At 44.2% G+C, this 14,992-nt stretch overlaps 1 protein-coding gene across 4 annotated transcripts in view; it reads left to right on the top strand.

Annotated features, from left to right (window-relative positions):
* The window catches only part of GREB1 (growth regulating estrogen receptor binding 1), a 198,631-nt gene extending 185,292 nt beyond the window's left edge, over positions 1-13,339 (top strand). For all 4 annotated transcript variants that reach the window (XM_068280291.1, XM_068280292.1, XM_068280290.1 and 1 more), the window contains 4 exons: positions 5,065-5,200; positions 5,845-6,045; positions 11,112-11,250; positions 13,001-13,339. In XM_068280291.1, the coding sequence (XP_068136392.1) occupies positions 5,065-5,200; positions 5,845-6,045; positions 11,112-11,250; positions 13,001-13,164 (640 nt within the window). In that variant the 3' untranslated portion in view covers positions 13,165-13,339. The remainder of the gene's footprint in view (positions 1-5,064; positions 5,201-5,844; positions 6,046-11,111; positions 11,251-13,000) is intronic.
* The last annotated feature ends 1,653 nt before the right edge of the window (positions 13,340-14,992 follow it).

The raw sequence follows: 14,992 nt of genomic DNA, 5'->3' as shown, positions 1-14,992 counted from the left end.
TCAGCCATGCCAAGCTCCGCCTCTCTCTCAGCCCACATTTCCTTATAAGGGTGAGCGGTATCTGAAGTCAGAGAGAGATGTAGGCAGCCATCATTTCCTTTAAAAAAAAAATAGTTACTGGCGGACACCGAACAGGTAAAATATTAATGGGGGGGGGGGGGGGGGGGCAACATCTATATTTGGGGTACATGGTCTGGGTTTCCATCATATTTATGGTTCTTGCTACCTACACGCCCCCGTCTAAGCACATCGGACCAAGATTTTCCAGCATGTCCAATCGAAACGTGATCAGGCATGCTCTTGGTGGCACCAATTTTCATCAGGTTCGTTAATAATTATCGAATCTGATGGTAGATCGGCTGCCAAGTCCAGTGAGCACAAGGGATAGTGTGAATGTCTTCTTTTCCAAAGCAGAGCAATTCATCTTCTATACTCTGATTCCTGTAGTCTTCTATACTCTGATTCCTGTGGTCTTCTATACTCTGATTCCTGTAGTCTTCTATACTCTGATTCCTACAGTCTTCTATGCTCTGATTCCTGTAGTCTTCTATGCTCTGATTCCTGTGGTCTTCTATACTCTGATTCCTGTGGTCTTCTATACTCTGATTCCTGTGGTCTTCTATACTCTGATTCCTGTGGTCTTCTATGCTCTGATTCCTGTAGTCTTCTATGCTCTGATTCCTGTGGTCTTCTATACTCTGATTCCTGTGGTCTTCTATACCCTGATTCCTGTGGTCTTCTATACTCTGATTCCTGTGGTCTTCTATACTCTGATTCCTGTGGTCTTCTATACTCTGATTCCTGTAGTCTTCTATACTCTGATTCCTGTAGTCTTCTATACTCTGATTCCTGTAGTCTTCTATGCTCTGATTCCTACAGTCTTCTATGCTCTGATTCCTACAGTCTTCTATGCTCTGATTCCTGTAGTCTTCTATGCTCTGATTCCTGGGGTCTTCTATACTCTGATTCCTGTGGTCTTCTATACTTTGATTCCTGTGGTCTTCTATACTCTGATTCCTGTGGTCTTCTATACTCTGATTCCTGTGGTCTTCTATACTCTGATTCCTGTGGTCTTCTATACCCTGATTCCTGTAGTCTTCTATACTCTGATTCCTGTAGTCTTCTATACTCTGATTCCTGTGGTCTTCTATACTCTGATTCCTGTAGTCTTCTATACTCTGATTCCTGTGGTCTTCTATACCCTGATTCCTGTGGTCTTCTATACTCTGATTCCTGTGGTCTTCTATACTCTGATTCCTGTGGTCTTCTATACTCTGATTCCTGTAGTCTTCTATACTCTGATTCCTGTGGTCTTCTATACCCTGATTCCTGTAGTCTTCTATGCTCTGATTCCTGTGGTCTTCTATACTCTGATTCCTGTAGTCTTCTATACTCTGATTCCTACAGTCTTCTATGCTCTGATTCCTGTAGTCTTCTATGCTCTGATTCCTGTGGTCTTCTATACTCTGATTCCTGTGGTCTTCTATACTCTGATTCCTGTGGTCTTCTATACTCTGATTCCTGTGGTCTTCTATGCTCTGATTCCTGTAGTCTTCTATGCTCTGATTCCTGTGGTCTTCTATACTCTGATTCCTGTAGTCTTCTATACTCTGATTCCTGTGGTCTTCTATACTCTGATTCCTGTAGTCTTCTATACTCTGATTCCTGTAGTCTTCTATGCTCTGATTCCTACAGTCTTCTATGCTCTGATTCCTACAGTCTTCTATGCTCTGATTCCTGTAGTCTTCTATGCTCTGATTCCTGGGGTCTTCTATACTCTGATTCCTGTGGTCTTCTATACTTTGATTCCTGTGGTCTTCTATACTCTGATTCCTGTGGTCTTCTATACTCTGATTCCTGTGGTCTTCTATACTCTGATTCCTGTGGTCTTCTATACCCTGATTCCTGTAGTCTTCTATACTCTGATTCCTGTAGTCTTCTATACTCTGATTCCTGTGGTCTTCTATACTCTGATTCCTGTAGTCTTCTATACTCTGATTCCTGTGGTCTTCTATACCCTGATTCCTGTGGTCTTCTATACTCTGATTCCTGTGGTCTTCTATACTCTGATTCCTGTGGTCTTCTATACTCTGATTCCTGTAGTCTTCTATACTCTGATTCCTGTGGTCTTCTATACCCTGATTCCTGTGGTCTTCTATACTCTGATTCCTGTGGTCTTCTATACTCTGATTCCTGTGGTCTTCTATACTCTGATTCCTGTGGTCTTCTATACTCTGATTCCTGTGGTCTTCTATACTCTGATTCCTGTGGTCTTCTATACTCTGATTCCTGTAGTCTTCTATACTCTGATTCCTGTGGTCTTCTATACTCTGATTCCTGTGGTCTTCCATACTCTGATTCCTGTGGTCTTCTATACTCTGATTCCTGTGGTCTTCTATACTCTGATTCCTGTAGTCTTCTATACTCTGATTCCTGTGGTCTTCTATACCCTGATTCCTGTGGTCTTCTATACTCTGATTCCTGTGGTCTTCTATACTCTGATTCCTGTGGTCTTCTATACTCTGATTCCTGTGGTCTTCTATACTCTGATTCCTGTGGTCTTCCATACTCTGATTCCTGTGGTCTTCTATACTCTGATTCCTGTGGTCTTCTATTCTCTGATTCCTGTGGTCTTCCATACTCTGATTCCTGTAGTCTTCTATACTCTGATTCCTGTAGTCTTCTATACTCTGATTCCTGTGGTCTTCTATACTCTGATTCCTGTGGTCTTCTATACTCTGATTCCTGTAGTCTTCTATACTCTGATTCCTGTAGTCTTCTATACTCTGATTCCTGTAGTCTTCTATGCTCTGATTCCTGTAGTCTTCTATGCTCTGATTCCTGTAGTCTTCTATACTCTGATTCCTGTAGTCTTCTATGCTCTGATTCCTACAGTCTTCTATGCTCTGATTCCTACAGTCTTCTATGCTCTGATTCCTGTAGTCTTCTATGCTCTGATTCCTGTGGTCTTCTATACTCTGATTCCTGTGGTCTTCTATACTTTGATTCCTGTGGTCTTCTATACTCTGATTCCTGTGGTCTTCTATACTCTGATTCCTGTGGTCTTCTATACTCTGATTCCTGTGGTCTTCTATACCCTGATTCCTGTAGTCTTCTATACTCTGATTCCTGTAGTCTTCTATACTCTGATTCCTGTGGTCTTCTATACTCTGATTCCTGTAGTCTTCTATACTCTGATTCCTGTGGTCTTCTATACCCTGATTCCTGTGGTCTTCTATACTCTGATTCCTGTGGTCTTCTATACTCTGATTCCTGTGGTCTTCTATACTCTGATTCCTGTAGTCTTCTATACTCTGATTCCTGTGGTCTTCTATACCCTGATTCCTGTGGTCTTCTATACTCTGATTCCTGTGGTCTTCTATACTCTGATTCCTGTGGTCTTCTATACTCTGATTCCTGTGGTCTTCTATACTCTGATTCCTGTGGTCTTCTATACTCTGATTCCTGTGGTCTTCTATACTCTGATTCCTGTAGTCTTCTATACTCTGATTCCTGTGGTCTTCTATACTCTGATTCCTGTGGTCTTCCATACTCTGATTCCTGTGGTCTTCTATACTCTGATTCCTGTGGTCTTCTATACTCTGATTCCTGTAGTCTTCTATACTCTGATTCCTGTGGTCTTCTATACCCTGATTCCTGTGGTCTTCTATACTCTGATTCCTGTGGTCTTCTATACTCTGATTCCTGTGGTCTTCTATACTCTGATTCCTGTGGTCTTCTATACTCTGATTCCTGTGGTCTTCCATACTCTGATTCCTGTGGTCTTCTATACTCTGATTCCTGTGGTCTTCTATTCTCTGATTCCTGTGGTCTTCCATACTCTGATTCCTGTAGTCTTCTATACTCTGATTCCTGTAGTCTTCTATACTCTGATTCCTGTGGTCTTCCATACTCTGATTCCTGTAGTCTTCTATACTCTGATTCCTGTGGTCTTCTATACTCTGATTCCTGTGGTCTTCTATACTCTGATTCCTGTGGTCTTCTATACTCTGATTCCTGTAGTCTTCTATACTCTGATTCCTGTAGTCTTCTATACTCTGATTCCTGTGGTCTTCTATGCTCTGATTCCTGTAGTCTTCTATACTCTGATTCCTGTGGTCTTCTATACTCTGATTCCTGTGGTCTTCTATACTCTGATTCCTGTGGTCTTCTATTCTCTGATTCCTGTAGTCTTCTATACTCTGATTCCTGTGGTCTTCTATACTCTGATTCCTGTGGTCTTCTATTCTCTGATTCCTGTAGTCTTCTATACTCTGATTCCTGTGGTCTTCTATACTCTGATTCCTGTGGTCTTCTATACTCTGATTCCTGTGGTCTTCTATTCTCTGATTCCTGTAGTCTTCTATTCTCTGATTCCTGTAGTCTTCTATACTCTGATTCCTGTAGTCTTCTATACTCTGATTCCTGTGGTCTTCCATACTCTGATTCCTGTAGTCTTCTATACTCTGATTCCTGTGGTCTTCTATACTCTGATTCCTGTGGTCTTCTATACTCTGATTCCTGTGGTCTTCTATACTCTGATTCCTGTAGTCTTCTATACTCTGATTCCTGTAGTCTTCTATACTCTGATTCCTGTGGTCTTCTATGCTCTGATTCCTGTAGTCTTCTATACTCTGATTCCTGTGGTCTTCTATACTCTGATTCCTGTGGTCTTCTATACTCTGATTCCTGTGGTCTTCTATTCTCTGATTCCTGTAGTCTTCTATACTCTGATTCCTGTGGTCTTCTATACTCTGATTCCTGTGGTCTTCTATTCTCTGATTCCTGTGGTCTTCTATACTCTGATTCCTGTGGTCTTCTATTCTCTGATTCCTGTGGTCTTTTATACTCTGATTCCTGTGGTCTTCTATTCTCTGATTCCTGTAGTCTTCTATTCTCTGATTCCTGTAGTCTTCTATACTCTGATTCCTGTAGTCTTCTATACTCTGATTCCTGTGGTCTTCTATACTCTGATTCCTGTGGTCTTCTATACTCTGATTCCTGTAGTCTTCTATACTCTGATTCCTGTGGTCTTCTATACTCTGTGCCTCTCCTCTCCTCCAGGTTCACATGTGATGACGTGGACTTCAACCTGCGGGTGAACAGCTCCGGTCTGCTCATTTGTCGCTTTAACCGCTTCAATGTCATGAAAAAGCAGATTGCCGTGGGAGGACACCGGTCTCTGCATATCAAACCAAAGGTGAGAACTACTACAGATTCCTCCTCCAGACCTTCCATTACTCATCCAGCCTGGCCTGCACCACAAATATGTCATTTACTCATACATGAGCTCATAGTGACAATCAGTTCTTGGCAGTTTTTTCTTGGCTTCTAATAGCTATAGGAGCTGTCATGTTCCCCCCTCCCCTTCTAGCTGCCCGTTATTTATCCAGGGGCAAGTGTGAAGATAGCATCGGTGGCTTCTCTAAACTCGTTGAAGCATAGTGTCCAATCTACCCCCCTACTGATGAAATCTTTTGTTTGCTCTCTTGCTAATGTGGGCAGCAAAATAATTACATCGTTTCTAATCTGCCTGAAAGTTCTGCAGTTGGCCAGGCCTTCGAAGTGGGGTAATAAAACCCTCTGCGAAACTTTTAAATGTAAAAAAGAGGGAAACAATGTTTTTTTTTATTTATTAATGAGCCACATTTATGGCATGCATAATAAATGTGCTGCTGAAATGCACTGGGTGCTAAAAATGGTGCTCGGTTCACTTTAACTGAAAATAGATCAGTGTGAGGTTTTCAGCAGAGCACCCAGACCCTCCATGGTGAAAGCAGCCTGCTGTGCTTGGATGTGCCTAATTTACCAAACATCTCATTTTTGTCTCCTTGTATTCTGCAGGTCCTAGATTCTTCGATATCAGTCTCAACGAGTCACTACATCTGTGCTCCTGACAGCAACCACACCATGCTGGCTGCCCCCGCCCAGCTGCTGCTGGAGAAATTCCTCCAATTTCACAGCCAGAAGTTTTTCCCACTGTCCTTGAATAACCGCAGCCACCCGGTGCTAGTGGTGGATTGTTACCTGAACCTCGGCCCACAGGTACCCAGAACCCTCCCTTCATTATTGCCATGTGTGTCTATGGGGCTGATTCACAAAGTTTTTCTTTTGAATTATCTCACCATACTTATTAACTCAGATTTTTCTCTCCTTAACAGACTTAACTCATAATTTATCTCTCCTTATCAGAATCAGATTTATTTCGCCAAGTACAAGGGAGGTTGTACCCAGAAATGGTTTTGGCACTTACAGGGTTGGTGCAGTAAGCATACAGTAGAGGATACATAGATTAGGCATAGACAAAACCAAACCGTTAGAGATGTACCAATGAGAAGGTCCAGAGTGGTAGTCTGAGCGGAGCTGCCATCCATGCAGGGCCGGTTTAAGCAACAATGGGGCCCCAGGGCAAAATAAACCTGGGGGGCCCCCCCAACAGATTCCCTGGAACAAAAATCGGCATTAGGGGACCTTTTCTGCAGCTGGTATAACAGGGCGTGAAGTCCCAATCGGTCGGAGCTCCACATTCTGGCTATCCCAGCCTGCATGGGGGACAAGGGTTTAAAAAGTTTCAGGAGGGGGACCCCACAAAAAAAAATTCCCACACTCTAAACATAAAAAAAAAAAATGGGAAAATAGGAAAAAAATGCCAGGGATCTTCATCCAGCCATATTGCGGCTGTATAGCGATCCCTGGCCAAGGCGCTGCAGCTGCGTATGGACCCCCTGGAAACCCCGTCAGGAAATTTATTGCACTTTCGTTTGATGCATGTAAAATTACACTACCGTTAGGTTTGCTACTAAAAGTGACATTTACTGCATTTAAAAGTATACTTTTTTCCTTCGAAACTTTAAAATCGGTTTTCTCAAAAACTATAAGGTCTTTTTGAAAAATAGTTTTTTCCTCTTATTCCTAATGATCTCCTTAACATATCCTGCAAATTTAGGGTTTCAAGCATTTAAGGTGGATTTGCTATTAACCATTAAAGTCGGCAGGTTTTTAAATGTGTATTTTTTTTTCCTTTGAAACTTTAAAATCGATTTTCTCAAAAACTATAAGGCCAATTTGAAATTTTTTTTTCCTCTTGTAGCCACTGGGGGTCCCTACAAGCTCTGGGGCCCTGGGGCAGCTGCCTCCTTTGCCTTAATGGTAGCGCCGGCCCTGCATCCATGCATAAATGCTTGCAGTGATTCAGATGCTCCACAGTCGGTCTTGGGGAAGGGCAGAGAGAGAGAAGAGAGAAAAATAGAGAGAGTCCCCTTGGGGTTGCTAACTTAACTGATTTATGTAACCATATTTTTTCACATACAGTATAAGACACACTTTTTCTCCTCCAAAAACGGGGAGAAAAAGTCCCTGCATCTTATATGCCGAATACAGGGGGTCCCCAACTTACGAACGCAACAGACACGAACCACCGTGATGTCAGGGACTCCCTGTACTGTCCCCCAGTGTGTCTCCTGCTCTCCCATGTATAACTATCAGAATCGGCAACTTTGCTCACCTAATCCACCGCTCCAGTGGCGATCACAGACCTCTCCTCTCCTTCACTGCCCCTCTAGTGCCGGCTTCTGCTGATGACAGGGGAAGAGGAGGATACAGGGGGGAGGAGCGGGGGACAGAAAGGGACACACTGGTGACAGCAGGGAACACATGGGGGACAGAAGGGGACACAGGAGGACACAATCATTGGGGACGAACATCTACAAGATGCTCTTGGACCCTGGATGTACCAGGGTTAGTAAACTTTTTTTTTCCTTGGTAACTCGTGGTTTATCTCTCCTTATCTGTTGATCTCCTTGATTATCTTATATTGTTTATCTCATGCATTAGCTCTACTTACAGTTAAGGTGAAATATAAGTAAAGCAAGATAATTCATGAGAAAAGCGTTGGGAATCAACTTATATTGTATCTATGCTTATTTGATCATTTGAATGAGCCACTAGTTTGGGCCAAAACTAATAAATAAGCACCGTATTGACTACTATCTGAAACCCGTGACGTTAGGCTTCTACACATCACTTTCATGATCATTGTATTATGGGGTGAGCACTGGGTCAGCATCTAATGCTGGGAATACACGTTTCGTTTTTGCCTTCGTTTTAGCCTTCGTTTCGATTGTGCCTTTTGTCCTTTTCGATCCCGAAATAATCGATCGTACGGTTAATATCACCACCCACGGTTTCGTTTTTTTTTTCGATTCTGATGGTTTCGTTTTTCCAATGATCGAAGGCTGCAAAGAAACGAAACGTAGTACAGGGACGGACGGCATAAACGAATATATAATCGATCTGAACAGCCATAAAGCCTACCAATGGTTCGATTAGATGGATAAAGAGAGATAATATCAAACATGTTCGATCACTAGTCGTTCGTTTTTGGGGTCTATTAATCGAAACTATAATGAGATTATGACTATTTTCACATACGTTTTCAACACTCGATTCGTTTACCAAACGAATCGAAGGCTAAAACGAAGGCAAAAACGAAACATGTATTCCCAGCATAAGAGCATTTTCACCTTGTTTACAAAGGTAAGCTATAGTGTAATCACAAAGGAATCCTAATCATCCCAGAATCACCATAGTGATCCCATGGCCACCAATACAAAGCAACCCTCACTGATGTGCATTGTCTGTTGCTGATGAACAAGTAGCCAAACCTTCCTGTGATTCTGTTTTGATAAACGGTTTCTAAGCTGTTTCCATAGCAAAGATACGGAATAGAGATGTAAGGAGATAATGCAAGCATGACGACATCAGTATTGGCCAACCGAAGAATAGTCTAAAAATGTACAATGAAACAATCAGGACTGTAACTTTCCCCAAAGTTTTATCTCTCTCCTGCATAAGATAAAGGTAGCTATTTTATGCTCAGAACTAAATATTGCTGCCCACTGATGGAGGCTGGAGTATGTTGTGCTCAGTAAGCGTAGACACTGAAACATTGTCAGCGGAACACATTCAGAATTTAACATTTGCATCCAGACCTTGTTTCCCACTGAGCAGTTTTGACAGTTTAGCTATGTCCGTATTTAATCAGAAAGAACTTTATCCCTACTTGTGACACAGAAATTAAATATATATATTTTTTTCAAGGCAAACTAGGCTTTCATTGTATGCCATTTTTTCCCTCGAACAATTTTGTTTTCTATGAATTTTAATGGGAAAACAAGGGAAAAAGGTAGAAAAAAAACACATTATTTCTCAGTTTTAACAATTCCAGTTTAAAAATAAAAAGTGCTACTGTAGATAACAAACACAAATTTTGTTTGGCTATTCTTACCGCTTATTACAAAACTTAGAAAACAAAGATTGATGTTCCTGTCACAATTTATGGTGAAGATATTTGGTTCTGAAATAATGCTACAGAGTGTATTTTTCACTATGAACTGAGAAAATAAAAGTATTTTTAATGGAAAAAAATCAATCTCATTAGCTCAGGAAACATATATTCCCTTTCCCCAATTAGTGCTGCAGCAAGCCCAATCCTGCACAGCACTGCTTCTGCTACAAGACGTATATCTACTGACTTGTGGCTTAGATGAAGTCACGGAGGACGTAGATATACTGTAGTGGTGGATAAACTACTATCATGAAAAAATGTAAAATTAAAATATACTGTATATACTCGCGTATAAGCCTAATTTTTCAGCCCAGAAAAAGTGCTGAAAAGCTACCCCCTCGGCTTATATGTGAGTCAGTGGAGTAGAACGGATGGTGAAGCAGGTTTTGTTACTGGCAGAGGAGCGTAAGGATTGTGCACTAGTGATCCTGCTCTTGCCAGCTGGCTCCCTGCTGTTTCCGTGCCACCCATCCCCCGCAACATGTTGTGCAGAGTGCGCTGCTCAAGACTACCTGTGTTCCCATATGAAGCAGAACATGCTAGCTACCTTTCAGCAGTGCAATGATCAGGAATTCTTCCTGTGTGATGTCTTGACACAGCTGGATCCTCCTTGGGGCACATCTGGCTACGGAAGGGGTGCTGACTTGTACTGGGGGCACATCTGGCTATGGGGAGGGGGCTATACTGGGGAGGTGGCTTTTACACGAGTCAATCACTTTTTCCTGGTTTCTGAAGGAAAAGTGGGTACCTTGGCTTATACGCGGGTCGGCTTATATGCGAGTCTATACGGTATGTAAACACATACAAATAAGAAGTAGATTTCTTCCAAAGTAAAATGAGCTATAAATGACTTTTCTCCCATGTTATTGTTGCTTACAGTAGGTCATAGAAATCTGACAATTAGCCACAATTAGCTGCTCCCCATCAAGGGAGCCTTTATTTTTAATACATTTTTGTTGGATTTGACGTTTTTATCGGACCTAACATCTGGTCTATTGAAAATATGTAATGTGGGTGGGTGGATATCCATTTGGCAGTTTTATTAGTCTTGATTCCACCCATTTGCCCACAGTTAAGGTGGCCATACACTGGCCCGATTTGCGGCAGTTTCGACAGCAGATTCGATCACTGGGATCGAATCTGCTGCCAATCGTTCGCGCAACACGCACCCGCCGATCCGATTTCCTCCCGAAATCGGATCGGTCCGTCGATCGCGCCGTGCGGGAAATTACCCTCGATCGCCCGCGGGTAGGGAGCGCGTCGCTAGCGGCGGCCGATCCGATCAGGTATACATTACCTGAGGCTGGCTCCCGGGCATCCCGTCCGTCACTGCTCCCGTCATGGCACCTCCGGCATCCTCGTATAACTTCCGCTGTCATGCCAGTGACAGCGGAAGTACAACTAGAGGGCGCTCTATTTGAACTTCCGCTGTCACTGGTGTGATAGCTTAAGTTCTATGCGGATGCCGGAGCCGGAGGTGCCACATGACGGGGACATCACGCCCGGGAGCCAGCCTCAGGTAATGTATACCGGCGGGGGGAGCGGCGGCAGCACCACCACAACAGATTGTGATCGGTTTCAGGCTGAAATCGATTCACAATCTGTTTGCAGGAAAGGCAGCCATACGATCCCTCTCTGATCAGATTCGATCAGATAGGGATCTGTCAGCTGGTCGATCTGATGGCACATCGACCAGTGTATGGCTGCCTTTACAATTTACTCCTTGCAAGTTAATTAAATTGTTTTTTGTTTTTTTGCCCTTCAGATTACGGTTTGCTACGTGAGCTCGCGGCCGCACTCGATCAATGTGAATTGCGCAGGCACGAAGTTCAGCGGCCTCCTGCTGCACCTCTGCGACTCTTTCGTGGTAGCCAGCTTCTTGAAAGACTTCCAATTTCTCAAAGGTAAGCCAGACGCCAATCATGCCAAATCCTTCACCTGCCATGAGGCCTCCTCTGCAATTAAATCACTAATGTCACTCCATGCCTCTCAGGTACAAATCAGCATAATTACCCATTGTGTGACATTCTTTGTTCATTAAGAAGAAAGCCTTCCTCCTCATGTATTTACACACAGAGCTCTAGTGACTTGTGTGGCTGCGTCTCGCAGGAACGGTACACAGCAGCACAGTGGCGGAATCCTGAACGCTTCATCACGCTGTGCTCAGGCTCTCATGGCTTACCTGTAAAGGGGCCCATACACCTAATGATTTTCCCGCCGATATACAGCAGATTCGATCACTGTGATCGAATCTGCTGTGAAATCGTCGCGCAAGCGCTGACAGAACAATCGATTTCCATCCGAAATCAATCATTCCCATCGATCCGTCCGTGCGGAAGATTTTTCTCGATCGCCGGCGGGTCGGGTAGTGCGTAGATAGCGGCGTTCAAATGTCCGATGACCGACGCAATATAGCGGAGATACATTACCTGTTCCGGCCGGCGCGACTCCCCCGGTCTCCGCTGTCTTCTTCTCCGCTTCAGGCTCCAGGGCTGCAGCTTCACTGAACTTCCTAACCCGGCAGGAAGTTTAAACAGTAGAGCGCCCTCTACTGTTTAAACTTCCCCTAGACAGGAAGTTCAGTGAAGCAAGCCAGCCGGACCGGAGACCAGCGTGGAGAAGTAGACAACGGAGACCGGGGGAGTCGCGCCGGCCAGATCAGGTAATGTATGCAAGGGAGGGGGGGGGGGGGGGGAGCGGCGGCAGCTGCACAGATTGAGATCGGTTTCATGCTGAAATCAATTCACAATCTGTTTGCAGTAAAGGCAGCCATACGATCCCTCTCTGATCAGATTCAATCAGAGAGGGATCTATCTGTTGGTCGAATCTGATGGCAAATCGACCAGTGTATGGCTACCTTTACACAACAGCCTCTTGAAGTATCTGTTGTGCCCAACAGCGTGAAGGTTTTTCAAGTGTTGTTACACGTCAGCAGAACAGCATGTCTTCAGTGGCGGGGTCCTACAGGTAGCACTAGCCATGCATCAGGTGACTTGGCAGCCGATCGAACATCCGATTTGATTATTATAATCGGAATCGCATGATTATTATAAATCAGAATCGGATGCCAAGCACATGCCCAACCGACAATGCAACCAATTTCATGCTGAAATTGGTTGCATGAATCGGTCGGACATGCAAGATGTAGGGCCGACTTGCTCGATTGGGTGCGTGATTAAATCGGCGAGCGATATCAGGACGAACAGCAAATGTGACGGTGCTGTTCACCTAATATGTAAATGTGTGTGTATTTATACATTACCTTTCCTGTGTCGCGGTGTCCATCCATCTTCTAAATCCGCCACTCTTCCGTTAGCCCCGTACACGCCGCCGGAGCATAGCACGCCAGCATGTGACATCACACACCATGCTGGCAGCGTGTATGCGGCTATGGAAGAGCGGTGGATTCAGAAGATGGACGGGCACCATGACACAGGGCGTGATCAGGCTGGAGGAAGCCCCAAGCATGTATAATTTTACACCATCGCAGTTTTACTTTAAGGACCTTCTATCAGCAGTGATGGGGTAAGCGAATGTCCTAATCCTTGCTTATTTCTCCCTATTTTGTACACTTTAAATTTTCCGATCTTGCACTTTTGGAAAAAAAAAGAAGTCACAGAGCCATTTTGACTATTGTTATCTTTTGTCTCCCAGATGCCACCCTGTGTATCGTATGCCAGGACCGGAACTCCCTGCGCCAGACAGTGGCTAGGTTAGAACTGGAGGATGAGTGGCAGTTCCGCCTACGGGATGAGTTCCAAACAGCCAATAGCAAGGAAGACAAACCACTCTTCATCCTGACGGGCCGCCACGTTTAATGACGGTGGCCTGTAAGGACATATCGCCAAGCAAGGACTCGCCCGTGGTGTGTATTCTCTCCATGAAGGCTATGGGACTGGACACACTTCTGTTGCACTGGATAAAAACTGCATTGACACAAACAACCCACCCTTACACAGAAAATGCAAACCTACAGGACTTTTCTTACAGAAACTTGTATTTAATATGTATTTGTATATATTTAGGGAATTTTGTACTTTTATTTTTCTGAAAATGTAGATCATGTTTTATTTTTATTGTGTTAATATGTATTGTTAGAGTTTATTAATTCTGAGGAGATGTATGTTACAGTGTAGCAAGAAAAAGGTAAGAGGGACAGTATTGGTGGGAAAGTACTTTAATTAGTTGGCTCGGGGCAGTCATGTGACCACTATAAGTAAATACAGCGGTTGCCACACAGTTTTTACTGTAAGGCAGTACACAAAGGTGTAATGGTTGCTCCTGCAGCCCCCACCCTTGCAGGCGGGCCCTCAGGGCAAGAGGGCCCGCTTCTGTACTTAATGCAGAGTGGCAGCAGAGCGTAATAGATTACCTTCTTCTGGCGGTGAGAAGCTCCTCCTCACACAACTACAGTGTACAAGTGCCAGCAGCCAATCACCATGCGGCTATGGAAGGGTTGGCTCGGGGGAAGGTTGGCAGTTCTCGGGGGGGGGGGGGGGGGGGTATAGCCAGGACACCGTAGTTATACACCTGCATTTTGACAACATTTACATTCAGTGCTGCATAGCAATACCGTATATAATATGCTGCAGAAGGCAATATGCTGCAAAGGAAGGTGAGAAGGCATTGTTTCATTATTCATATATGTGTGTTTTGGATTGGTGACCTTACCCCCAATGACATGATATTCTGGTTCATTTACATACTCAGCAGAAAGTATGCTGTGCAAATGTTTGGTGGCACTTTTTAAATACAGACAGCAAGGCTAGTGATGGCAAGTTCAACATTGCTCTGCATGTCACACCTACTATAGCTGTCATTTTCCATATTGAAGCCGGAGTGCAACCTTCTCCCCTCCCCGATGTCTGTCTTTTAGCCCGGAGCTCTGACCTCACACACCCATCTGGTTAGAGCTTCCCACAGATAACATTAGGTGGTACATGGATACAGGCATACAGAGTTCCAAACTTACAGCAAGACCATCACAGGGAGAGGTGGAGATCGCACACCAACTACATTATGGATAATTGCAACTCCGCATCCCTCCCACTGCTGGACACTGTATGATTTTTCAGGATCAGATGTTTGCCGGCACTCTCTGGCGGGTGGACGGAGGGGACTGTTAAAGGGAGGGCCCAGGGCAGCCAAAGTGACCCTGACTGATGACATCGTAGCAGTTTCTATGGCTGCTGTGATGGTTTCCTATCCACAGTAGCATTGTAAATACTATACTCTGACTACATAAGTTAGCAGGGTTAGGATTGAGCAGGCCATGTACTCTATAGAGTGATCTAAAGCTTAAAGTGAAACTCTACTTTTGTTGAAAAAAGCAGTGCTTTACAGAATGACTCTGTAGGATTCCAAGATTTTACCAAACATTATTCCGGACTCTTCATTTGCTCTGTTGGTTATGCATACCATGAAGTTGCAGAGAGCTTCCAACAGCAAGTGCCAAACAACAGTGAAAGTCTGTTATACTTTCCAGTGTACTAAGGCTGGTTTTACACTCCTTGGGTGCGGTGTGCGCACCACAGAAATGAGCCTTCATATGGTGTGGCAACAGGGTCAAATGCATAGGCCCACCCCCTGGTTTGTGACGTGCTCCCTGCTGGGCAGGAAGAACGTCACTGGGATTCCCATCGGTCC

The sequence above is a fragment of the Hyperolius riggenbachi genome, chromosome 4, assembly GCF_040937935.1.
Source record: "Hyperolius riggenbachi isolate aHypRig1 chromosome 4, aHypRig1.pri, whole genome shotgun sequence".
In the NCBI taxonomy this organism is placed as follows: domain Eukaryota; kingdom Metazoa; phylum Chordata; class Amphibia; order Anura; family Hyperoliidae; genus Hyperolius; species Hyperolius riggenbachi.
This window is presented reverse-complemented; position numbering and strand designations above follow the sequence as displayed.